Source organism: Coregonus lavaretus, assembly GCF_964263955.1.
Source record: "Coregonus lavaretus genome assembly, chromosome: 5".
NCBI classification, from domain to species: Eukaryota; Metazoa; Chordata; class Actinopteri; order Salmoniformes; family Salmonidae; genus Coregonus; species Coregonus lavaretus.
In genome coordinates this window covers 49011121-49038556 of record NC_139992.1, presented here as the reverse complement: position 1 = coordinate 49038556, position 27436 = coordinate 49011121, and the positions used below count along the sequence as shown (strand labels likewise).

The 27436-nt window shown below is 48.7% G+C and overlaps 1 protein-coding gene across 2 annotated transcripts in view; it reads right to left on the bottom strand.

Moving 5' to 3' along the window:
* The window catches only part of LOC311129048 (plasma membrane calcium-transporting ATPase 1-like), a 63090-nt gene that overhangs the window by 12937 nt on the left and 22717 nt on the right, over positions 1–27436 (bottom strand). For both annotated transcript variants that reach the window (XM_084161308.1, XM_084161307.1), the window contains exons 3-15: positions 26046–26243; positions 24516–24773; positions 24160–24285; positions 22208–22375; positions 20032–20064; positions 17278–17433; positions 14451–14665; positions 9102–9344; positions 8458–8699; positions 6806–7043; positions 6044–6223; positions 5620–5707; positions 408–514 (exon numbers count right to left, since the gene is read on the bottom strand). In XM_084161308.1, the coding sequence (XP_084017434.1) occupies positions 408–514; positions 5620–5707; positions 6044–6223; positions 6806–7043; positions 8458–8699; positions 9102–9344; positions 14451–14665; positions 17278–17433; positions 20032–20064; positions 22208–22375; positions 24160–24285; positions 24516–24773; positions 26046–26243 (2252 nt within the window). The remainder of the gene's footprint in view (positions 1–407; positions 515–5619; positions 5708–6043; positions 6224–6805; positions 7044–8457; positions 8700–9101; positions 9345–14450; positions 14666–17277; positions 17434–20031; positions 20065–22207; positions 22376–24159; positions 24286–24515; positions 24774–26045; positions 26244–27436) is intronic.

The window sequence follows — 27436 nt, the reverse complement described above, 5'->3', positions numbered from 1 at the left end:
GTAATTGCGGTGCAGTACTTTTGTTGTTTCTGTTGATATGTGCGATATGTGATGGCCATTGGTCACTACTGAGTGTGATGTTATCCGTCAGTCAACTTCGTTGAACTTTAGTTTCACATTTGTATCTATTTTTTCCCACATGATATATTAATTGTATTGCTTTGTAAACATGCAGTAAATTACATCCATAAAGTTTACAATGCCATCTTTAAACCCAACACCCTTTTTGACTACCCATATAAAACATGCAGATTAAAGTTACATCATGATCGTTATCTGGACTTGTGACGATATGACTCATGGTTATCTGGACAGTATGAGCTGCCATACAGTATGGGCAATCATTTACAGCCAAATAGTATCAACATGTTAATTTCTGATACGACGGGCAGAGAAATGAGACTCACCATGGCGAAGCCGACATCGGCTTTCTTCAGGGCTGGCCCGTCATTGGTGCCGTCTCCTGTGACTGCTACTACCTGCCTCTGTTCTAAGACCGTACTGTCGATGATACCTGGAGGGAGAGAGAAGGATTTTTTGGGGGATTAAATTACTCATTTGAAATTTAAAATTTCAAGACACTGACATTTTCCATTTTCATCCTGAAAGAGCAAATGTCACGAATTCAGCCAAGGCTGCCCCTCCTCCTTGCTCGGGCAGGTTTCAGCATTCGTCGTCACCGGCTTACTAGCGACTACCGCTCCATTTACCATCACTCCATTTGTCTTGTCTTGTCTTGTCAATCACACACACCTGGTACTCATTCCCTCATTAGTCTGTGTATAAGTGTTCCCTCTGCCCCCTTGTCCTTTGTGAGGGATTGTTCGTTGTGAGAGCGAGTAGCTCGGTTGAATTACTCTTTACTTGTATGCAGCCAAGGTTGATTTTCCCTTGTGCTAGTTTTGTTCTGTCGTTATATGCACTACATTATTGTACACTGAATAAACTCTTGATTTCAGTGTTTTACCTCCTGCGCCTGACTCCGTCATTCACACCTCATCACAGAATCACTCACCCGCTATGGAGTCAGCGGGAGAAGAGCGCACACCTGGAATCGTGGCAAGGGTCCAGGAGCATTCCACGATGCTGGCCAGCTTGGGGGAAGCGATGGATCGGGTTCTTCAAGTCGTCCAACGCCTGGGGAGAAGAGGAACCGATCTGTTCGAGACCAGCTGGCCAACCGGATCCAGCCACCTACATCACAGCACCCGGAGGGATCCAGATATCCCGACCTCGGGCGTTCGATGGGACGCCGGCTCTATGTCAGGGATTCCTTCTCCAACTGGAGCTGTATTGCTCCAGTGTCAGGCCGGCGCCATCAGATCAAGAGCAGGTGTCCGTCCTCATTTCCTGCCTCTCGGGGAAAGCCGTGGAGTGGGCCAATGCGGTTTGGAGAGAAGGAGGAGCCGCGTTGGAGGACTACAGGGAGTTCACCCGCCTATTTCGGGCTGTTTTCGATCACCCGCGAGAGGCAGGTGAGCAGCTGGTCCACTTGAGGCAGGGGACGAGGACAGTACAGGAGTTTGCTCTGGAGTTCCGGATCCTGGCAGCAGGGTCCGGGTGGAACGAGCGGGCCCTGATCAACCAGTTCCGGTGCCATCTACGGGAGGACGTCCGACGGGAGCTAGCCTGCCGTGACACCAGTTTGTCTTTTACCGAACTGGTGGACATGGCCATTCGTCTGGATAACCTGCTGGCAACCAGAGGACGTACTGGAGGAGGTCTGCCCGTTCCCGCCCCGACCGACGCGGATCCAGAGCTCATGGAGCTGGGTGGTACCCCGCACCGAGAGAGCGGAGGACGACAGCGCCAGTGCCACTCGGATGGCACGAAGGGACATTCCACCACACGTTGTCGTCAGCGCTCTTTTGGGTCAGGAGGAAACCGGCAGGGCACTCTCGCATCACCCCAGGTATTGAGCACCCACTCTTGTTCAGAGCCCTCTGCTGAGCACTGTACTATACCCATATCCTTCCCTGATCACATGAGAGTTCCCCAGTGTAAGGCGCTAGTCGATTCAGGCGCAGCTGGGAACTTTATGGACAAAACTTTCACACGCCGCCAGGGCATTTCATTAGTTCCCCTATCCATTCCACGCCCCATCAGAGCACTTGATAGTCGACCATTAGGGTCCGGGTTGATTAAGGAAGTCACGGTACCAGTCACAATGATCACATAAGAGACGCATTGTGAGCAGATCACTTTTTCCATCATTGAGTCTCCTGCTTTCCCTGTGGTGTTAGGTATTCCATGGCTAGCACTCCACAACCCCACTTTCTCATGGCCACACACGGGGTGGTCGCGAGAGTGTCAGGGTAGGTGTATGGGTGTTTCCGTTGGTGCAACCATGGTGGAAAGTCCAGACGGTGCCTCCAACGTGCGCATTCCCCCCGAATACCATGAACTGGCACAAGTCTTTAAAAATAAAGTGACTAAATTACCACATCGAGCGGGGGATTGCGCAATAAACCTTTGGGTAGACGCTGTACCTCCCAGGAGTCATGTGTATCCCGTCGCAGGCGGAGACGGAGGCTATGGAGACATACGTCACCGAGTCCCTGCGCCAGGGGTACATACGTCCCTCCACTTCACCCGCCTCCTCAAGTTAATTTTTTGTGAAGAAGAAAGACAGCGGTCTGCCCCCGTGCATTGACTATCGACCACTGAACAAGGAGACGATTAGATTTAGTTATCCTCTCCCCCTCATTCCGTCAGTGGTTGAGTCATTGCATGGAGCGCGCTTCTTCACTAAATTAGATCTCAGGAGTGCGTACAACCTGGTGCGTATCCGAGAGGGAGATGAGTGGAAGACAGCATTCAGCACAACCACAGGGCATTATGAATACCTGGTGATGCCCTATGGTTTGATGAATGCTCCCTCAGTCTTCCAGTCCTTTGTGAATTAGGTGTTTCGGGACATGCTTGGTCGCGGTGTAGTGGTCTACATCGATGACATCTTGGTGTATTCCGCTACGCGCGTCGAGCATGTGTCCCTGGTTCGCAAAGTACTGGCCCGACTGTTGGAAAATGACCTTTATGCTAAGGCAGAAAGTGTACGTTTTTCCAGCAGTCCGTCTCTTTCCTCGGATACCGCATTTCTACCACAGGTGTGGAGATGGAGGGCGACTGCATTGGAGCCGTGCGTAATTGGCCGACTCCAACCACGGTAAAGGAGGTGCAGCGCTTCCTTGGCTTCGCCAACTATTATCTGAGGTGTATCCGGGGCTTTGGCAAGGTCGCAGCTCCCATTACATCTCTGTTGAAGGGTGGGCCGTCCCGGCTCCGCTGGCCTGCTGAGGCTGACAGGGCCTTCAGTAACCTGAGGCCTCGGCCCCTGTACTGGCCCACCCCGATCAATCACTACCGTTCGTAGTGAAGGTGGATGCGTCCGAGGTTGGGATGGGAGCAGTCCTGTCTCAACGCTCGGGCACGCCACCCAAGCTCCGCCCCTGTGCGTTCTTCTCAAAGAAGCTCAGCCCGGCGGAGGAGAACTACAGCGTTGGTGATCGGGAGCTGTTGGCTGTTGTCCGAGCTCTGACAGTGTGGAGACATTGGCTCGAGGGGGCGAAACACCCATTCCTCGTCTGGACGGACCACCGTAACCTGGAGTACATCCGGGCAGCGAGGAGGCTGAACCCTCTCCAGGCCAGGTGGGCCCTATTCTTCACTCGGTTTGATTTCACACTGTCATACATTCCAGGTACGAAGAACGTGAAGGCAGACGCACTGTCCCGGCTGTACGATAGAGGAGAGGCCCAGAGACAATACCCCCATACTGCCAGACTCCGGCATTGTGGCGCCGGTAGTATGGGCGATGGATGCGGATATAGCGCAGGCATTACGCACAGATCCATTTCCACCGCAGTGTCCAGCTGGGCTGCAGTACGTGCCTGCGCTTATCCTTGATCGTCTGATCTACTGGGCACACACGTCACCCTCCTCTGGTCACCCAGGTATCGGTCGTACAGTGCGCTGCCTGACCGAAAAGTACTGGTGGCCTACCTTGGCTAAGGACATGAGGGTGTATGTTTCCTCCTGCTCAGTGTGCGCCCAGAGTAAGGCACCTCCCAGCAGGTAAGTTAAAACCTTTACCAGTTCCACAACGACCATGGTCTCATTTGAGTGTTGATTTTTTAACTGATCTGCCTCTCTCTCTCTCTCAAGGGAACACCACCATCCTTGTTGTTGTGGACCGCTTTTCGAAGGCCTGCCGCCTCCTTCCTCTGCCCGGTCTCCCCACGGCTCTGCAAACTGTGGAGGCCCTGTTTACACACGTCTTCCAGCACTACGGGGTGCCAGAGGATATAGTGTCTGACCGAGGTCCCCAGCTCACGTCAAAAGTCTGGAAGGCGTTCATGGAACGTCTGGGAGTCTCGGTCAGCCTGACCTCTGGGTTCCACCCTGAGAGTAATGGGCAGGTGGAACGGGTTAATCAGGATGTGGGTAGGTTCCTGAGGTCCTATTGCCAGGACCGGCCGGGGGAGTGGTCGGTGTTCCTGCCATGGGCAGAATATGCCCAGAACTCTCTCCGCCACTCCTCTACGAACCTAACGCCATTTTAGTGTGTTTTAGGTTATCAACCGGTTCTGGCACCATGGCATCAGAGCCAGACCGAAGCTCCTGCGGTGGATGACTGGTTTCGGCACGCTGAGGAGATGTGGAACGCTGCCCATGTTCACCTCCAACGCGCCGTGTGTCGTCAGAAGGCCAACGCTGACCGTCACCGCAGTGAGGCCCCCGTCTTTGTACCGGGGGATCGGGTCTGGCTCTCGACCCGGAATCTGCCCCTCCGCCTGCCCTGCCGGAAGCTGAACCCGCGGTTTGTAGGGCCGTTCAAAGTCCTGAGGAGAATCAACGAGGTCACATATAGGTTATTACTCCCCCATGATTACCGTATTAACCCCTCGTTTCATGTGTCACTCCTCAGGCCAGTGGTGGCTGGTCCGCTCCAGGAGTCTGAGGTGCGGGAGGTCCCTCCAACTCCTTTGGAAATCGAGGGGGCGCCGGTGTACTCTGTCCGGTCCATCCTGGATTCGAGGAGCCGGGTGGGGGGCCTTCAGTACCTCGTGGAGTGGGAAAGGTACAGTCCGGAGGAACGGTGCTGAGTCCCGGTGAGGGATATCCTCGATCCCTCTCTGCTGAGGAACTCTCCCTGCTCCACGTCCTCCTGGCCGTACCCGAAGCCGGTGTCGGCGCGCTGCTGGAGCTGCGCATCAAGGGGGGGGTACTGTCACGAATTCAGCCGAGGCTGCCCCTCCTTGCTCGGGCAGGTTTCGGCGTTCGTCGTCACCGGCTTACTAGCCACTACCCCTCCATTTATCATCACTCCATTTGTCTTGTCAATCACACACACCTGGTACTCATTCCCTCATTAGTCTGTGTATAAGTGTTCCCTCTGCCCCCTTGTCCTTTGTGAGGGATTGTTCGTTGTGAGAGTGAGTAGCTCAGTTGAATTACTCTTTACTTGTATGCAGCCAAGGTTGATTTTCCCTTGTGCTTGTTTCGTTCTGTCGTTATATGCGCTACATTATTGTACACCGAAAAAAACTCTTGATTTCGGTGTTTTACCTCCTGCGCCTGACTCCGTCATTCACACCTCATCACAGCAAAGCAAAGTACCTTTGACTAATGTGTGCTTGTCGGTGGGTGAGGATCGTGCAAGTACTCGGAGTTTGGGCCAGATCTTATCGATGCGCTCTTGTTCAATCTAGAAGGGGGAAAAGGAGACTAATTAGCCTACAATCCCAATTCTTAATCTATCAACCATGCTGTTAGTTTGTTTCATTAGTCCATCAGGCCCAGCTAACCCTACTAGGTTTATAAACACTGAAGTACAATGTCAAACAGGGTCGTGTTCATTAGGGCACGCAATGGAAAAAGGTCTCAAACCTTTTGCAACGGGAAATGAAAATAAGTGTTTCTTATTGGACAAGCCCAGGTAGTCCCTCCCTGTTTCAATACATTTTCTTCCGTTTGATGCCTAACAAACACGACCTAGTTGGTTGGGTTTTCGTGTAAAGGCACAACAATATATTTAACCCACCTCTCCCTTCTCGTTGCGTATCCGTCGGTTGAACTCCTTGCCTTCCATGCACAGGAACTCGTCTCCGGGCTGCAGGATGCCGCACTTGATGGCAATGGCGCGGGCCGTGTTGATGTTGTCCCCGGTTACCATGCGTACCGTGATGCCGGCACGCTGACATTTCTTGATGGCGTCTGGGACCTGGAGGGGCAGAGAGAGAGAGAGACGTGTTAGTGTGACTGACTGGCTGCGAAATCCGGGTCTCCTGCCAGTTGCAGGACTGTCCTAGCCTGCGGAGCTCAAGCCTAGGCATCAGCTCAGGGAGTGTACACAAGTCTTCAGGTCTCGGGCAAGGTCATTGTACGAGCGAACCACTTCTGTTCCATAGGGAACAAGTCATCCTCAGTACTCCACCTGGTTGCAATGGGTCTTTAACTACGCTTTCACCATCACAGGAGCTGTTGATAGACCATGTGTGAGGCTGACAGATATTATCCATTAACTAGGACCCAGAGTTGTTCCTAGTCAGTGGCCTCTATGAATGTCACATATCTATACTGATAAGAACACACTTCGGGGTCAATGGAAATGTCAATAACACAATAAATCTGACATTTGCATACAACTGTGGGCGGAGGCTTGCTTCCTTTTCACTAGCATCATGCCCTAGAAGCAATGTCGGGGGTTTGGTAGGTAGGTAAAGTATATAATATCAGATTACTCCACTGTATCTTTGCTAATGTCGGTCTGCTTGTTTTGTTTGACTGTGGTCCATAAACTGACCTCGGGTCTGACGGGGTCCTCGATGCCCACCACACATACACAGGTCAGGCTGGTGAGGATGTCGTTCTCCTGGTCCCAGTCAGGCTCGCCCTCCGAGACAGGGAAGTCGCGGTAGGCCAGGCAGATGGTGCGCAGGCCCTCTGAGGCCATGGGCTCAATCACCTTCTTCACCATGTCCTCTCTGTCCCGGGGACGGAACACCTTGGTCTCGCCGCCTGCCGTCAGGAGCTTAGAGCACCTGGTGGTGGGGGAAAAAAAGAGAGAGAGCGAGAGCGAGAGAGACACAGAGAGAGAGAGAGACACAGAGAGAGACAGAGAGAGAGAGAGAGACACAGAGAGAGACAGAGAGAGAGAGAGAGAGAGAGAGACACAGAGAGAGAGAGACACAGAGAGAGAGAGAGACACAGAGAGAGAGAGAGAGAGAGACAGAGAGAGAGAGACACAGAGAGAGAGAGAGACACAGAGACAGAGAGACAGAGAGAGAGAGAGAGACACAGAGAGAGAGAGAGACACACAGAGAGAGAGAGACAGAGACCTAAGTAAGCTGGTCCTGGGGCTCTGTTCACAAACACAAACAGACCCCACAGAGCCCCAGGACAACAACACAATTAGACCCAACCAAATCATGAGAAAACAAAAAGAGAATTACTTGACACATTGGAAAGAACAAAAAAACAGCAAACTAGAATGCTATTTGGCCCTAATCAGAGAGTACACAGTGGCAGAATACCTGACCACTGTGACTGACCCAAACTTAAGGAAAGCTTTGACTATGTACAGACTCAGTGAGCATAGCCTTGCTATTGAGAAAGGCCGCCGTAGGCAGACCTGGCTCTCAAGAGAAGACAGGCTATGTGCACACTGCCCACAAAATGAGGTGGAAACTGAGCTGCACTTCCTAACCTCCTGCCAAATGTATGACCATATTTGAGACACATTTCCCTCAGATTACAGCGATCCAAAAAGTATTCGAAAACAAACCCAATTTTGATAAACTCCCTTATCTACTGGGTGAAAAACCACAGTGTGTCATCACAGCTGCAAGATTTGTAACCTGTTGTCACAAGAAAAGGGCAACCAGTGAAGAACAAACACCATTGTAAATACAACCCATATTTATATTTATTTATTTTCCCATTTGTACTTTAACTATTTTCACATTGTTACAACACTGTATATATACACATATGACATTTCAAATGTCTTTATTCTTTTGGAACTTCTGAGTGTAATGTTTACTGTTAATATTTATTGTTTATCTACTTCACTTGCTTTGGCAATGTTAACATATGTTTCCCATGCCAATACAACCCTTAAATTGAATTGAATTGAGAGAGAGACAGAGAGAGAGAGACAGGTTGGTAAAAAGGAGGCGTGTTTGGAGCCATTTGGGAAGAGGCTTAGACTCATTTCTCCGGGCCTGTTTTTAAGATGCTACATTAAGGGGCTTGGTGGGATGCACTTGAACTAATTAGCACCTAAGCCTAAAACAATTCCTTTGCAAGCCTGTCTGGCCACCAAGAACCCATTTTAAGCTCTTTGAATGAGAGGTGCTTAGTGCTTTGCTAATTTTGTGCCATCCACTACAAAACCAAAATCGCCCCACACTGAATACTGAGAGCAGGTTGATTTTGCTTGAAACCCAAACCTACTTCTTTAGGAGGATCTCGGAGGCTCCCTTGCTGAACATGCGGAAGCTCCCGTCGGCGTTCTTCAGCACGGTGCTCATTGACTTCCTGCAGGAGTTGAAGGTGTAGACCTTGTAGAGCTTCTCCTCAGGGATCTCGTTGCGGATGGCCTGGTAGTCACGCTTCAGGTCATTGGCGAAGCCCAGCAAGGCACATTCGGTTTTGTTGCCCACCTGGCGCGGCAGACCACCTTCCTTCTCCGGAGACTGGTTACAGAGAGAGACACACCAAGTCTCATGTAAGGGTCATGTTCAGTTGGCACAAAACGGAAGAAACCAGTACCAAAGGGAGTGCAATGGGGAGGTACCATCTGAACTTGCCCAATAAGAAAAGCTTGTCTTCCATTGTAAAATGTTTTGCTACGGCATGGCCTAATGATTACGACCCAGGTCATGTTGGAGGCTATTAACAGTACATTCAGTCATCTCATACTAGTGATTTGTTACTGACATGACATTTACAAGCAGAACTCCTACCCCACATTTAAATCAACTAAATTAATCGTCAACATCTACTCTAAACCCATCATTGCCTGCACATCGATAGCACACACACATCTGTGCAGTTCTCCTGGATAGACCACCATTTATCGAGGCAACCTCACTCACCATAATGTTGGTGGTGTAGGCGCTGTTGACGCTGATGCCCAGGACGAGGATGTCCATGATGGCGGCGGGGATGAGCTGGGGCTCAGGCACATTGCGGTAGTGCTTGTCGGCCACGTAGGCCTGCACCACCGTCATGCGGTTCATGGTCAGCGTGCCCGTCTTGTCCGAGCAGATGGCCGTAGCGTTGCCCATGGTCTCGCAGGCGTCCAGGTGACGCACCAGGTTGTTGTCTTTCATCATTTTCTGTTAGGAAGAAGATGGAGGAGGGAGAAGGGGAGAAATCATGAAAAAGGTCATTGAATTAAATATGAGCTGCAGAAGGTAAATATGAGCTGCAGAAGGGGGTCAAAAGCCTAAAAATAGAAAGGGAAGGTTTAACTAAGCTATTCCATTCAACAGTAATGCAGTGACAACCTCTCCTCCCTGCATCAACAGCTGCTATAGCTTCTAAGTCCACAGTGGTGTGAGTGGGCTGGATAACTCCTTAGATACTGGTCTTCCAGAGCTAGAGTCTACTACTGATTTAATAATCAGCCTGTTGGCCCAACAACTCCAGTAAGAAGGGTCATGACATAGCCAATTGGCTTTAATGTATCATGGAAGGTTAGCCAAGACTCTAGCTTTAAGAGGCTAAGTGAAGGGCTAACTGGCTGAAGGCTAACCTACTTGTAAGCGAATAAAGCTACGGTTAACAAGTAAAGCTTGTTGGAAGTGCGGGACCGTTCACACTGCTTGCGGTAAAAAGCTACACCAGGAAGTTAACTGATGAATTGCAACCATGCACATCCACTATGGCTGTGCGATATGACCTAAACATCGATGTTTTCAAACTTATGGGCGATTCACAATATACACTATATGTACAAAAGTATGTGGACACCCCTTCAAATTAGTGGATTCGGTCATTTCAGCCATGCAATCTCCATAGACAAACATTGGCGGTAGAATGGCCTTACTGAAGAGCTCAGTGACTTTCAACGTGGCACCATCATAGGATGCCACCTTTCCAACAAGTCAGTTCGTCAAATTTCTGCCCTGCTAGAGCTGCCCCGGTCAACTGTATGTGCTGTTATTGTGAAGTGGAAATGTCTAGGAGCAACAACGGCTCAGACAAACTGGTAGGCCACACAAGCTCACAGAACGGGAACGCTGAGTGCTGAAGCGAGTAAAAATTGCCTGTCCTCGGTTGCAACATTCACTACAGAGTTTAAAACTACCTCTGGAAGCAACGTCAGCACAAGAACTGTTCGTCTGGAGATTCATGAAATGGGTTTCCATGGCCGAGCAGCCGCACACAAGCTTAAGATCACCATGCGCAATGCCAAGCGTCGGCTGGAGTGGTGTAAAGCTCGCCGCCATTGGACTCTGGAGAACGCTACCTGCCCCAATGCGTAGTGCAAACTGTCAAGTTACCTGCCAAGTTTGGTGGAGGAGGAATAATGATCTGGGGCTGTTTTTCATGGTTGGGGCTAGGCCCCTTAGTTCAAGTGAAAGGAAATCTTAATGCTACAGCATACAATTACATCCTAGACGATTCTGTGCTTCCAACTTTGTGGCAACAGTTTGGGGAAGGCCCATTTCTGTTTCAGCATGACAATGCCCCTGAGCACAAAGCGAGGTCCATACAGAAATGGTTTGTCGAGATCGGTGTTGAAGAACTTGACTGGCCTGCACAGAGCCCTGAATTCAACCCCTCGAGATCGGTGTTGAAGAACTTGACTGGCCTGCACAGAACCCTGAATTCAACCCCATCGAACACCTTTGTGATGAATTGGAATGCCGACTGCGAGCCAGGCCTAATCTCCCAACATCATTGCCCGACCTCACTAATGCTTGTGACTGAATGGAAGCTAGTCCCTGCAGCAATGTTCCAACATCTTGTTGAAAACCAGAAGAGTGGAGGCTGTTATAGCAGCAAAGGGGGGACTGTGAGACGCGGTGTGGGTGAACGGATGATCTCCGCATGTGTATTTTCCCACCGTAAAGCATGGAGGAGGTGGTGTTATGGTGTGGGGATGTTTTGCTGGTGACACTGTCTGTGATTTATTTAGAATTCAAGGCACACTTAACCAGCATGGCTACCACAGCATTCTGCAGCAATACGCCATTCCATCTGGTTTGGGCTTAGTGGGACTATCATTTGTTTTTCAACAGGCCAATGACCCAACACACCTCCAGGCTGTGTAATGGCTATTTTACCAAGAAGGAGAGTGATGGAGTGCTGCATCAGATGACCTGGCTTCCACAATCCCCCGACCTCAACCAAATTGAAATGGTTTGGGATGAGTCGGCCGCAGAGTGAAGGAAAAGCAGACAACAAGTGCTCAGCATATGTGGAAACTCCTTCAAGACTGTTGGAAAAGCATTCCAGGTGAAGCTGGTTGAGAATGCCAAGAGTGTGCAAAGCTGTCATCAAGGCAAAGGGTGGCTATTTGAAGAATCTCAAATATGAAATATTTTTATTTGTTTAACACTTTTTTGGTTACTATGGTCATGGTCAAAAGATTTGAGAATGACACAAGTATTGGTCTTCAAAGTTTGCTGCTTCAGTGTTTTTAGATATTTTTGTCAGATGTTACTATGGTATACTAAAGTATAATTACAAGCATTCCATAAGTGTCAAAGGCTTTTATTGACAATTACATTAAGTTTATGCAAAGAGCCAATATTTGCAGTGTTGACCCTTCTTTTTCAAGACCTCTGCAATCCGCCCTGGCATGCTGTCAATTAACTTCTGGGCCACATCCTGACTGATGGCAGCCCATTCTTGCATAATCAATGCTTGGAGTTTGTCAGAATTTGTGGGTTTTTGTTTGTCCACCCGCCTCTTGAGGATTGACCACAAGTTCTCATTTGGATTAAGGTCTGGGGAGCTTCCTGGCCATGGACCCAAAATGTCGATGTTTTGTTCCCCGAGCCACTTCGTTATCACTTTTGCCTTATGGCAAGGTGCTCCATCATGCTGGAAAAGGCATTGTTCGTCACCAAACTGTTCTTGGATGGTTGGGAAAAGTTGCTCTCGGAGGATGTGTTGGTACCATTCTTTATTCATGGCTGTGTTCTTAGCCAAAATTGTGAGTGAGCCCACTCCCTTGGGTGAGAAGCAACCCCACACATGAATGGTCTCAGGATGCTTTATTGTTGGCATGACACAAGACTGATGGTAGCGCTCACCTTGTCTTCCCCGGACAAGCTTTTTTCCGGATGCCCCAAACAATCGGAAAGGGGATTCATCAGAGAAAATGACTTTACCCCAGTCCTCAGCAGTCCAATCCCTGTACCTTTTGCAGAATATCAGTCTGTCCCTGATGTTTTTCCTGGAGAGAAGTGGCTTCCTCGCTGCCCTTCTTGACACCAGGCCATCCTTCAAAAGTCTTCGCCTCACTGTGCGTGCAGATGCACTCACACCTGCCTGCTGCCATTCCTGAGCAAGCTCTGCACTGGTGGTGCCCTGATCCCGCAGCGGAATCAACTTTAGGAGACGGTCCTGGCGCTTGCTGGACTTTCTTGGGCGCCCTGAAGCCTTCTTCACAACAATTGAACCTCTCTCCTTGAAGTTCTTGATGATCCGATAAATGGTTGATTTAGGTGCAATCTTACTAGCAGCAACATCTTTGCCTGTGAAGCCCTTTTTGTGCAAAGCAATGATGACGGCACGTGTTTCCTTGCAGGTAACCATGGTTAACAGAGGAAAAACAATGATTTCAAGCACCACCCTCCTTTTAAAGCTTCCAGTCTGTTATTCTAACTCAATCAGCATGACAGAGTGATCTCCAGCCTTGTCCTCGTCAACACTCACCTGTGTTAACTAGAGAATCACTGACATGATGTCAGCTGGTCCTTTTGTGGCAGGGCTGAAATGCAGTGGAAATGTTTTTTGGGGATTGAGTTGATTTTCATGGCAAAGAGGGACTTTGCAATTAATAGCAATTCATCTGATCACTCTTCATAACATTCTGGAGTATATGCAAATTGCCATCATAAAAACTGAGGCAGCAGACTGTGAAATGTAATGTGTGTCATTCTCAAAACTTTTGACCACGACTGTACATGATTCCATATGTGTTATTTCATAGTTTTACAATGTAGAAAATAGTAAAAATAAAGAAAAATCCTTGAATGAGTAGATGTTCTAAAACTTTTGACCGGTAGTGTATATATATATAAAAAAGTTCTCAAAATAAGCTTTGTTGCACTATTAAAGGTCGATTCACTGCATTTCAAACAATCAGGAATAATCTAATTATACCTAGGCTAAATATAAGCCTTCCACAACCATTAGACCCACTAATAATTTAATACAAATAGTTTAACTTGTTTTTTTGCAATAATCACTGATCTGACTTAAGTCTATGAAAATGTTTTTAAAAAACTAACAAATTTAACCATGCACATCCACTAATAATGACCAACTTCTTGTAACAGACATTATAGAAAACGAACACAGGTCTCATTAACAATCTCAAGCACAAGCCCACGTGCTAGTGAGTAGCCAGCTAATCTTTATATTTAAAGTCTAGCCAACTTAGATCTATTTGCTAGCTAACAAGGTAGAACAGTTGAACTGTTATAAATAGACCCTCCTGTTCATCTCCAACTGTTTGAACAACAGCCTGTTCACCTTGTTTATACTGTATGTTGAAATCACGTGGCCTACCTGGATAAGAAGATGGTTATTTCTCAGAATGAGAACGAGTTGGCAATTTTCTTTATTTTTAGTGATTTTAGCAGACGCTCTTATCCAGAGCGACTTACAGTTAGTGAGTGCATACATTTTTTCATACTGGCCCCCCGTGGGAAACGAACCCACAACCCTGGCGTTGCAAGCACCATGCTCTACCAACTGAGCTACACAGGGCCTCTTTTTCTATGCTCATTGCACATTTATAAAAACCAAGACTAGCCAGCTGGTAGAGCATGGTGCTTGCAACGCCAGGATTGTGGGTTCGTTTCCCACGGGGGGCCAGTATGAAAAAATGTATGCACTCACTAACTAAGTCGCTCTGGATAAGAGCGTCTGCTAAAATGACTAAAAATAAAGAACAATTAGTTCATCTTTCGTCTTTGTAGTGAGTGGCAGGGGGATGGGCTTGGTGTCTGTGTGCGAGTGGGAAGTTGCACTGTGCACACAGCACAGAAGGAGCGAAGGAGATGAGACCAAAAAGACAGAATGCTCATAAAAAAACGAACAAAAAATAAAAACCTAACCTCTTGCAATACAGGCATTCGGAACATCGCATTAAAACATTAATTTGATATAATCGCCCAGCCCTAACAGACACTAGAACCAATAAAATGGCTTATTGTCTGGTATAGTGTTTGTGCCGCAGACCCTGAGGCGGAACCTACTTTGACGGAGTAGGCCAGGGAGATGGTGACGGCCAGGGGAAGACCCTCGGGGACAGCCACCACCAGCACGGTGACGCCGATGATGAAGAACTTGACAAAGAACTGGACGTAGATGGGCGTGCAGTCCTTGTGCCAGGGCAGGCCCTGCACCCAGAAGGTGTCCACCACGAACAGCACCACCAGGATGATGACAGTGATGGCTGACATCACCAGGCCTAGAGAGGACACAATAGTGAGACTCATCATCCACAATATAATCAACAGGGGTGTAATCAATACGCCAAACTTTTTACTTTCAACAGAAAATGTTTTGCAACCAAAACTATAGTTTCTATTGGTCAAATTAAGGTACGTCCCTCCCTGTTTTGTTCTGTTTGCTTCCGTTTGGTTCTTAAACGGTTTCCGATGCAAGACGTAATGAACGCACCCCAGGTCTTCCTACTAGACTACAGAGTAGACCAGAACCTAGAGAGCGATACCACAAGAGAGAGAGGGGGGAGAGAGAGCGAGACCGCGAGAGAGAGAGGGGGGAGAGAGAGAGCAAGACCGCGAGAGAGAGGGGGGGAGAGAGCGAGAGCGAGAGCGTGAGACTGTAAGAGAGAAAAGGGGGAGAGAGAGGGCGAGACCGCGAGAGAGGGGGGAGAGAGAGAGAGCAAGACCGCGAGAGAGAGGGGGGAGAGAGCGAGAGAGAGCGCAAGAGAGAGCGAGAGAGAGAGCGAGACCGCAAGAGAGAGGGGGGAGAGAGAGCGAGACCGCGAGAGAGGGGGGAGAGAGAGAGCAAGACCGCGAGAGAGAGGGGGGAGAGAGAGCGAGACCGAGAGAGAGCGAGACCGCAAGAGAGAGAGAGCGAGACCGCAAGAGAGAGAGAGCGAGACCGCAAGAGAGAGAGAGAGAGACCGCAAGAGAGAGAGCGCGAGACCGCAAGAGAGAGAGAGCGCGAGACCGCAAGAGAGAGAGAGCGCGAGACCGCAAGAGAGAGAGAGCGCGAGACCGCAAGAGAGAGGGGGGAGAGAGGGAGCAAGACCGGGAGAGAGAGCGAGACCGCGAGAGAGAGGGGGCGAGAGAGCGAGAGCGAGACCGCAAGAGAGAGAGCGAGACCGCGAGAGAGAGAGCGACCGCGAGAGATAGGGGGGGGAGAGAGCGAGACCGCAAGAGAGAGAGGGGAAAGAGCGAGACCGCGAGAGCGAGACCGCGAGAGAGAGGGGGGGAGAGCGAGAGAGACCGCAAGAGAGAGGGGGGGAGAGAGAGAGAGACCGCGAGAGAGGGGGGGGGGGGGGAGCGAGGCCATAAGAGAGAGAGCGAGACCGCAAGAGAGAGAGGGGGGAGAGAGCAAGACCGCAAAAGAGAGGGGGAGAGAGAGCGAGAAAGAGGGGGGAGAGAGAGTGAGAAAGAGGGGGGGAGAGAGAGACCGCGAGAGAGAGGGGGAGAGAGAGACCGCGAGAGAGAGGGGGGGAGAGAGACCGCGAGAGAGGGGGGGAGAGAGACCGCAAGAGAGAGGGGGAGAGAGACCGCAAGAGAGAGGGGGGGAGAGAGACCGCAAGAGAGAGGGGGGGAGAGAGACCGCAAGAGAGCGCGAGACCGCAAGAGAGAGAGAGAGCGAGACCGCAAGAGAGGGAGAGCGCGAGACCGCGAGAGAGAGAGCGAGACCGCAAGAGAGAGAGAGCGAGACCGCAAGAGAGAGAGAGCGAGACCGCAAGAGAGAGAGAGCGAGACCGCAAGAGAGAGAGAGCGAGACCGCAAGAGAGAGAGAGCGAGACCGCAAGAGAGAGAGAGAGAGAGAGAGAGAGCGAGACCGCAAGAGAGAGAGAGAGAGCGAGACCGCAAGAGAGAGCGAGACCGCAAGAGAGAGAGAGAGAGAGCGAGACCGCAAGAGAGAGAGAGGGGGGGGAGAGAGAGAGCAAGACCGCAAGAGAGAGGGGGGAGAGAGAGCGAGACCGCGAGAGAGAGGGGGGGGAGAGAGAGCGAGACCGGGGGAGAGAGAGCGAGACCGCGAGAGAGAAGGGGCGAGAGAGCGAGAGCGAGAGAGCGAGACCGCAAGAGAGAGAGAGCGAGACCGCAAGAGAGCGAGCGAGACCGCAACAGAGAGCGAGAGACAGCAAGAGAGAAAGCGAGACCACAAGAGAGAGAGAGGGGAGAGAGAGAGAGAGACCGCAAGAGAGAGAGGGGGGAGAGAGAGCGAGACCGCGAGAGAGAGGGGGGAGAGAGAGAGCGAGACCGCGAGAGAGAGGGGGGGAGAGAGCGAGACCGCGAGAGAGAGGGGGGAGAGAGAGCGAGACCGCGAGAGAGGGGGGGGAGAGAGAGCGAGACCACGGGAGAGAGCGAGACCGCGAGAGAGAGGGGGGAGAGAGAGAGACCGCGAGAGAGAGCGAGACACGAAGAGAGGGGGGAGAGAGAGAGCGAGACCGCGAAATAGAGGGGGAGAGAGAGCGAGACCGCGAGAGAGAGGGGGGAGAGAGAGCGAGACCGCGAGAGAGAGGGGGGAGACCGCGAGACCGCAAGAGAGAGAGCGCGAGACTGCGAGAGAGAGCGCAAGACTGCGAGAGAGAGCGAGACCGCTAGAGAGAGAGGGGGGAGAGGGAGAGCGAGACCGCTAGAGAGAGAGGGGGGAGAGAGAGCGAGACCGCAAGAGAGAGAGGGGGGAGAGGGAGAGCGAGACCGCAAGAGAGAGAGGGGGGAGAGAGAGAGAGAGAGAGAGAGGCGGGAGAGAGCGAGTGAGACCGCAAGAGAGCGAGCGAGACCGCATGAGAGCGAGGGGGGAGAGAGAGAGCGAAGACAGCAAAAGAGAGAGCGACAGCAAGAGAGAGTGAAAAAAGAGAAGTTCACTGACCAGCTTTGCCAATTTGGACTGCTAATTTGGTTAGCTTCCCCTGGAGAACGGACTTCTCCTTCTTCTCCTTCAAGTTGGATTTCCTCTTCTCGTCGGTATCGACTTCGTCGCTGTTGAGGGGCTGCATCTCCATGGCGGCTCCGTCCGCGGCTTTAGCTGAGGGGGAGAGAGGAGAGGGGACGTTGACTTACACGTTGGACTGATTCAGAATGGAGGTACTCCTACTGCAGTTTCAATTACCAGCCCTTAAGGGTGAGAACGCTTCTGGTTTTCATTCTTTAGTTCTAATCAACTGGATTGTTTGTCAAACCAATTAGCTGATCAATGAGCTACCAGTTCGGAAGGTTAAACCATCACTAGTAGAATAGCATTGCCTTTCTGCCTACTTGGCTCATGTTCAGTAGGCACGAAGCACAAACAAAGGTTTTGAAACAGGATTTACTATGGGTTTATTGGTACAACGTACAATCAAATGGCCCATTGTAATTTTTCTATTTCAAAACATTCCCTGTTTCGTGCCTACTGACCACAAGCTGATTACCTTCTAATTCTTGCACGTTCATTTAAAAAAGCAAGTCACTGCACAACTGTTAAAGCAAAAAAACTTTGGACATAGAAGCCTTGAGGGGGGCGGGGTTGAGATAAGCAAGTTGGAAAATCAACGGCAAGTAGCTACATCTCTCCAGTCCTTTAGTGTGATTCAATACGGAGTGATTTTCAAAGAGACTTGAGAGGGTGCCATATTTTTTGCAAATGTTTTATTTTGGCTTTGGCTTCGATTCGCAGAGGAGTGCTTTTGAAGGGAACTTGGGTTAAATGTCATTGCAATTATGAGTCCGGTCCAAAAATGTAATTAGGCTTTGGTAGGAATCAGTATGAAAAAATAAAAAAATGTATGCACTCACTTACTGTAAGTCGCTCTGAATAAGAGCATCTGCTAAATGACTAAAATGTAAATGTAAAATTAATCAAATTACCATATTCCCACTCAGAGAGCAGCAGCCCTGGGATCTGTGGAATCCACTGTTACAGTAGCCAGACAGACACCACTTCAATTCCTCTAAAGGCTCTCTCCCTCAGTCTCTCCCTCAGTCTCTCCCTCAGTCTCTCCCTCAGTCTCTCCCTCAGTCTCTCCCTCAGTCTCTCCCTCAGTCTCTCCCTCAGTCTCTCCCTCAGTCTCTCCCTCAGTCTCTCCCTCAGTCTCTCCCTCAGTCCCTCCCTCAGTCCCTCCCTCAGTCTCTCCCTCAGTCTCTCCCTCAGTCTCTCCCTCAGTCTCTCCCTCAGTCTCTCCCTCAGTCTCTCCCTCAGTCTCTCCCTCAGTCTCTCCCTCAGTCTCTCCCTCAGTCTCTCCCTCCCGGGTTGGACAATGCCAACAGACACCTTGACTCATCTGACCAAGTAACCTAGAAGACGACAGCGGGCAGGCGGGCCAGCAGGGCTGATCTCTAACCCATCTCTCCCAATGATAAAATCATTATCTCTGGCCCTGCCAGAGCTAGCACTGCAGGGGAGGATACCTGTGTCGGCTTCATCTCAGTCTTTCTCTCCCAACCCTGGACTGACTGAACACTCATTATATACTGTCTGTCTCTCTCCCAGCCCTTGACTGACTGAACAGTCGTTATAGAATCGCCAGTCGAGTCTATCCCCAGGCTCATCCCTTGCTGATGCCAGGAGCCACACAGCCAGCGTGTACAGGATGGGTGCCATGATATTCCCGGGTGGTGTGTTCTGCATTTACACAGCCTGTAACCCCAGACTGAGGGATTATTCTGGGGTGGTGTGTTCTGCATTTACACAGCCTGTAACCCCAGACTGAGGGATTATTCTGGGGTGGTGTGTTCTGCATTTACACAGCCTGTAACCCCAGACTGAGGGATTATTCTGGGGTGGTGTGTTCTGCATTTACACAGCCTGTAACCCCAGACTGAGGGATTATTCTGGGGTGTTGTGTTCTGCATTTACACAGCCTGTAACCCCAGACTGAGGGATTATTCTGGGGTGGTGTGTTCTGCATTTACACAGCCTGTAACCCCAGACTGAGGGATTATTCTGCTCCCTCCTGGCAGACAGAGAATCAAAGGACCGCCACCAGGACCTCAATTAACAGGCTCAGGCTAGCTAACAGCATGGCTGCCGCTCTGTAGACAGTGGGTGACAATGGAGTTTAGAGAGCTGGGTCTCATAGTCGTACAACAGCATGACGCTGAATAGCTGACAAGGTCTGAGTACTATAGAATGAATGGTTCAGATTGGACAGACAGACAGAAAGAAAAAAAAGAAAGAAGCTAGAAGGGCAAAAAGCAGATGCTCTTCCCTCAGGATGGTTACAGGGCTCCTCAGATCTGGATTCAACAGCACCTGTCGCTCAGTGCAGGAGAGGGACAAGGAAAAGAGGGAGAGAGAGAGAGAGAGAGACAGAGGGAGAGAGACAGAGGGAGAGATACAGAGGGAGAAAGGAGAGAGAGAAGGGAACATGCTGGCCCAGACCAGACAATGAATGGACCAGTCACCGGCACACAAGCTCTGACCCACAAGGCCACAGAGTAGCATGGGGAAACACAACCTGACACTGGTTAAGCTACTACTACTGACACCAGGCTAAGCGACAGGTCAAGGTTAAACTAAAATCCAATACTGTTAAATGGGCTATGGAGATGGCATTAATATATAGAGCGAAACAGATCAAGGTACAGTAGCAGCGCGCAACCAAGTCGAAAGGAAATGAAAAGAACTCCGGCCTGTTAGACTCACCTTTCTTGCGGTTTTCGGCTGCTCCATCTTGCTCTGTGGATGGAAAGCAAAATCGAGAACAGAGTCAGTCACCTATTGGGAAGCAATTTGCAAACAGCTGCAATTCTGAACACCAACTTAAAATCAAAATCTCCCATTTTGATTTGATACCGTGAGAGACGGCAATAATTTTTATGAAGCCAAACAGATGAGTGCTGGGGTTGCATTATGACATGCAAATTGTAAATCAGCTCCTCCAGCCAACAGGTAATTTCTACCCATACCAAACAGGTCCACACACACACACACACGATAGAACTACAGCCAGCCACTTTCATCATACACAAAACACACCGAAAGCCATAAACTACATAAATTGATCCACATCCTACTATAGTATATTAACTTGTTTCAAAACCGAAACGTATGCACACATACACATAAAAGTATGTAGACACCCCTTTAAATTAGTGGATTCGGATATTTCAGCCGCACCCGTTGCTGACAAGTGTATAAAATCGAGCACACCGCCATGCAATCTCCATAGACAAACATTGGCAGTAGAATGGCCTTACTAAAGTGCTCAGTGACTTTCAACGTGGCACCGTCATAGGATGCCACCTTTCCAACAAGTCAGTTCGTCAAATTTCTGCCCGGTCAACTGTAAGTGCTGTTATTGTGAAGTGGAAACGTCTAGGAGCAACAACGGCTCAGCCGTGAAGTGGTAGGCCACACAAGCTCACAGAACGGGACCGCCAAGTGCTGAAGCGTGTAAAAATCGTCTGTCCTCGGTTGCAACACTCACTACCGAATTCCAAACTGCCTCAAAGCAATGTCAACACAAGAACTGTTCGTCGGGAGCTTCATGAAATGGGTTCCCATGGCCGAGCAGCCGCACACAAGCCTAAGATCATCATGCGCAATGCCAAGCGTCGGCTGGAGTGGTGTAAAGTTCGCCGCCATTGACTCTGGAGCAGTGGAAACGAGTGCTCTGGAGTGACAAGTCACGCTTCACCATCTGGCAGTCCAACGGACAAATCTGGGTTTGGTGGATGCCAGGAGAACGCCACCTGCTCCAATGCATAGTGCCAACTGTAAAGTTTGGTGGAAGACGGAATAATGGTCTGAGGCTGTTTTTCATGGTTCGGGCTAGGCCCCTTAGTTCCAGTGATGTAAAATCTTAATGCTACAGCATACAATGACAGAAGGCCCTTTTCTGTTTCAGCATGACAATACCCCCGTGCACGGTCCATACAGAAATGGTTTGTCGAGATTAGTGTTGAAGAACTTGACTGGCCTGCACAGAGCACTGACCTCAACCCCATCGAACACCTTTGGGTTGAATTGAAACGCAGACTGCGAGCCAGGCCTAATCGCCCAACATCAGTGCCCAACCTCACGAATGCTCTTTGTGGCTGAATCGAAGCAAGTCCCCACAACAATGTTCCGGAATCTAGTGGAAAGCCTTCCCAGAAGAGAGGAGGCTGTTATGGCAGCAAAGGGGGGAACAACTCCATATTAATGCCCATGATTTTGGAATGAGATGTTCGACCAGCAGGTGTCCACATACTTTTGGTCTTGTAGTGTACACACACACACACACGGCCTTGATTGAATAGAACTACAATTGCTCAACAAAGAATGCCAGAAAGCACTGCGCTATATGTACAACGAACACCTAACCTCATATACTGCATCGTGAGCTGCAAGCACTCAATACAAGGCTGTGGACTTCACACGCACAGCAGCATTGAACACGGCAGCAAGTGCTAAAGTAAAGCCTTGCTAACTATTCCCATTGAAGCAGCAGCTCTCCCAAAATAAGTTCCACCACAGCTGAGACCTGACCTGTGCTCAGCCCTTCCTCAGCTTAGCTCTAGTTCAAACCTCTCTCAGCTCAGTGCAGTCTGCTCTGCTGTGTGAGTGAGTAGTGGTGCTGCTGCAGTGTACAGCCCAGACAGACGCCACTGATTCTCTACCTGTCTGACTCCGCTTCCTCACACTTCTCTGCACATCAACTGCATCTATAGAAATTCAACAAAAGACTGTTGAGAGAAAAACTCCATTCTTTGTGCAACGGGCAAAGGCATAATAAAATAATTGTAAAAAGCGTGGGTAGAGAGAACTGTAGATGATGCTCTGCCTTGCACACTGTGAATCATGAATGGATTCCACGCGCTCTCAAATGTCAACGTACTTCTCTTCTCCTTCTTCTCCTTCTTCTCCTTCTTCTTGGCCTCCTTCTCCTCCTCGTCATCCTCGTCATCCTCCGAGGCGCCCAGTAAAGCGAAGATTATTCCAGTTTGAGAGTTCTCACCCACGGCCGTGACCAGCATTTTGCCGGAGCCCTCCATGACGTGGGTGCCTGCAGAGGGAAAACAGATAAGGGCGGGGTGAGGTAGCGCCGCCATAGACATACAACTGATGCTTACACTGTATAGGCCTCTGCCAGGGTTTTCCTTACTATTACTTAGCTAAAGCCATGTAGACATTTTCCATTATAGTCCAATTCTATGGGGAGTGGGGAATGTGGGTGTTAGCAGTCCTGGATGTTGATTCCCGTGGTAAAGTGAGTAAACCTGGGGGATACAGATTAGCATGATGTTTGTGCCTGCCTGCAGATAGAGAGGAGAGGTAGGGTGAGGTAGGCTAGAAAGTCAGGCGCCTAGCTAATGCTACAGTGTAAATGCCAGGTGTTTCCCTGACTATTACTTAGCTAACGCTACAGACGTCAACATTCCCCGTTACAATTACATGGAAAGTGCAGGCAGCCGTACCTAGCTCTGTTGCTCACGGCTTCATTTGTCTGCTATAAATTGGTACTGATAGTAAGGAATATTTGGGTGTTTCCAGTCCTGGGTCCAGATTCGGGAGCCTGTGGTCATTGTGAGTAAATCTGACAGGAAAAACTGTAGGCCTATTTACAGCTAAATATGAAAAACTGTAGGCTTATTTTTACAGCTAAATATGAGCGCATACAAACTTAATAAAGTGTATCACGTTTTGGAATTACATTTCAAAAGCAGAGTCAAGCCTCAAATACTCGTCCTGGATGACAGCACTAACACATTTGCACACTCCCAGCTTTTAATCAAAAGCCAATTGTGAGCCTTAGTGAATTAATGGGAACATGAGCCCCACAACACAACAGTAGCTTTCTCCAGAGTTTAATGCCCACAACTGACTGAGAACAGAGAGACAGTGAGAGAGAGAGAGACACAGAGACAGAGAGGGAGGAAGAAGTGCATTAAGAGCTCCCCCATGCCTGTGTTAATTAGGCTGTATTTCTCTATCAGAACAGAGGCAGGGGCTGGTCTGAGCTGGGTGGGAAGATGATGATGATGCAGACTAAATGCAGACAGGCTCTCTTGGAGGTGAGACCACAGGGGGCTGGGAGAGGCAAACAAGCACTTTTTAAATCCCCTCCTTGGGGATCTGACCAAGGAAGTGCCATTTTATTAAAGGATCAACTTGCTTTCATAAAATGGTATTAGGGATAAGACAAGCAATACCCTCAGACGGCAAAATAAAAACAGGGTTTAGAGGTCTATATATTTCACAGTGCTCAAGTAGTCCTGGACCTACACCATCAAGTCCACAGTCAGGGGTTGTATTAGAGTTCAGAAATCTGCATTTTCAAAACGCAGACCATCATATTGCATATTACCTGAGAAAAGTAGGCTACACCAAGAAAAGTACCAGAGAAAAGTAGCTACACATCAGTCAGAGCGCTGTTTGCTGATAGAAAGCCATTTGTGAATTCACATCAGAGTGGAGAAGTGCAACTGAAGCACAACAGTCTGACACCGAGCAGAAATTACAACAAGCAGCATTTCAGATCTGCGTTTTAAAAAATGCAGCAAGATATTTGGTATGCGTTTTTTGTGTGTGTTCTTTTTTGCAGAATTCTACGTTAACGCGATCCCTGACAGTACTGCTGGACTCCAGCTCAGAATATTGCTGGATACTGCCTGCATACCCCATTCCAAGACAAAGTAAGATCATCTATCAAAGGCCTTATATTCCAGTTGCAAAAATTGTTTATTCCACTATTAGGGGTGGGGACAAATCTAGGCCTGGTAACTGAACTACAACCACATGAGCTTCATAGTATAAAACAAGGCAGAAGAACAAGAATAGGACAGCTACCTGACAACAGCATGGGGTCTCTATCCAGCGTTTTCTTGACGTGGTCCGACTCCCCCGTGAGGGAGCTCTCGTCGATTTTGAGATCATTTCCTTGAATAAGAATACCGTCCGAGGGTAGGAGATCACCTGGGACACACAAACAGGAGAATAAATAGTCCGTTATGAATTCAAAAGACGTGGATGAACGCAGAAAACATTACACGCTCTGGTCAATTCATCCTCGCCAATAACAGATAATTGGGTCCCAAACGTCACCCTATTTCCTATGTAGTGGGCCCATCGGGCTCGGGTCAAAAGTAGTGCTCTTATATAGGGAATAGGGTGCCATTTGGGATGCAGCAAGAGACGCCTCTTACCGTATTTTATTTGTGCAACGTCGCCGACCACAATCTCAGCCACGGGGATTTGGATGACTTGGCCGCCGCGGACAACGGCAAACTTCTGCTCTTGTTCGATGCGGCTCTGCAAGCCACGGAATTGCTTCTCTTTGCTCCAGTCGTTGAACGCCGTCACCAGCACCACGCAGACGACCGACAGCAGGATGGCGGCGCCCTCGATCCAGCCCGCCTCCGCCTCGCCATCGTCCTCCACCCCTCCAGCTGCGCTCCCACAGTCTGCATACGGATCAAAGCACACGGTTACAGGGATAGACCGCCAGGTGTCTAATAGACACAATCTGAACACATATCTTTAAATGTTGATGTAAATGGTTATTAAATAGGCCCAGCTGCAGAATTTATTTTAAATAAACTATCCCTCTGCAGTGAATTTAAGTCAAATACAAATACAACTACTCAGTGCAGTACATTGGACACCTACAGTGCCTTCAGAAAGTATTCACACCCCTTGACTTCATCCACATTTGGTTGTGTTGCAGCCTGGAATTGTTTATGATTCAATTGAGATTGTGTCACTGGCCTACACACAATACTCCATAATGTCAAAGGGGAATTATGTTTTCAGAAATTAAATGAAAAATGAGAAGCTGAAATGTCTTGAGTCAATAAGTATTCAACCCCATTGTTATGACAAGCCTAAATAAGTAAAGATTTGCTTAACAAGTCACATAATCAGTTGCATGGACTCACTGTATGCAATAATAGTGTTTAATATGATATTTGAATGACTACCTCATCTCTGTACCCCATACATACATATAAGTATCTGTAAGGTCCCTCAGTTGAGCAGTGAATTTCAAACACAGATTCAACCACAAAGACCAGGGAGGTTTTCCAATGCCTCGCAAAGAAGGGCACCTATTGGTAGATGGGTAAAATAACAATAAAAAAGCAGACATTATATATCTCTTTGAGCATGGTGAAGTTTTACACTTTGGATGGTGTATCAATACACCCAGTCACTACAAAGATACAGGTGTCTTTCCTAACTCAGTTTCCGGAGAGGAAGGAAAACGCTCAGGATTTTCACCATGAGGCCAATGGTGACTTTAAAACAGTTACAGAGTTTAATGGCTGTGATAGGAGAAAACTGAGGATTGATCAACATTGTAGTTACTCCACAATACTAACCTAAATGACAGAGTGAAAAGAAGGAAGCCTGTACAGAATAGAAATATTCCAAACATGCATCCCGTTTGCAATAAGGCACTAAAGTAAAACTGCAAAAAATGTGGCAAAGGAATTAACTTTGTCCTGAATACAACGCGTTATGTTTGGGGCATTTTATTTAGATAGTTAACAAAAAAAAAAAAGGGTGTGAATACTTTCTGAAGTCACTGTAGGTGGTTTATAAACTATCAGGCCAATCCGAAGTGCTCCGATTTAAAAAGAAAACATCAGAGCCAGCACAGGATGGTCAGAAAACCACTGAGTTACCTCCATTACTGCCTAGGCATCAAGTAGAAGAGGTAAATAGGTGTTGCTTACGTTCTCGTTCGGCATCTGGAGGTCTATAGAAAGAAAGGCCTAATGAAACTATGGCTGCCACTTCCAGGATAATCAGTGTTACGTCTTGTAATGCTTCCCAAACTAATTGAAGAAAGGTTTTGGGCTTTTTCGGAGGTATTAAGTTCTGCCCGAACACTTCTTTTCTTTTGTCGATGTCTGCGGGCTGCCCACTTAAACCTGGGGGAAAAGAGAGAGATGGAATTAGATTAAGCCAGTGCATTTGTGTTTTTACATTTTCTTAGTACCATTGACATTTATTTTTGACAACCATTACCACAACCACCAACTCTGGAAAATAATGGTAATATCCAATGCCTCATTAACCTCATCGACAACGATGCATGTAGACATTTGGTGAATTAATTAAATGAAAACAGCCAGGACCAGAAAGACAGAATAGATTGAGGTAGGTCAGAGAGCCGTATTCTGTCGCAGGGCTCCTGAAAACAAGCACCCACAGGGCATCAGTGTTTCTGACAGGCCGTGCAGTTCCAAATAAACACACTATAAGACAACAATGCCACCCGGCGACAATACACATTCTACTTCTGCAAAATAAGTCAACCGGAGCTACGCTCTCAGATTTTAAGGGTAGAATTCCAGGATATATAAAAAATATATATATAATTGAGGACAGTCAGAAAACCTACATGTTATTAAGACAAATCACACAAGTGACTTTCCCCCGCCAGTGATTGAATAAACAGATTGATAACTGGAGATGCAGTGATAATTTTTACATTCAGACAGTCACAGCAAGGCCCTATCATTATCTCACCTTATTCAACGTGACAAGGCCCGACTGCTCTGTGGACCCATTCATTTGTGTGCACAGAGAGCATTTCGCTTGCCGTGCAGCTCATTCAAATGCCTGCTCTCCACAGGCAAAGGTCAAATTCAAAATACTTTTCATACATTTGATGTGGCTTTTCAACCTATATTTAAGCGTACTGACTGACTGAACTGTGGAGGCAGAGAGTCAGAGGGAGACAGAGAATGACAGAGAGAGAAGAGACTAATCAATAGTGATCTGGGAGATAGATTGGGGGGTTATAAGCAGGCTCTAGGAGCAGAAATAGAGAGCGCAACAGAGAGAGATGAGAGATAGCTAGAGACAGACAGACATGGACTAATGAAGAGTGGGAGACTAGACTGGGAGGCTGTAGGCAAGCTGTAGGGAGTCAGTCGGGAGGCTTAGGCTCCCAGTCTAATGAATGGAGACTGAACAGCAGCAGAAGGGCCAGCAAAGGGCTCACAGAGTCTGCAGGCAAGCAATGACATCACGTGTAGCAGTGGGAAATTAGTCAGCATTGCAGAGCAGCAGTGGGGTGGAGAAGGAGAGGAGAGTGAAATATAGAATAGAGAAGGAC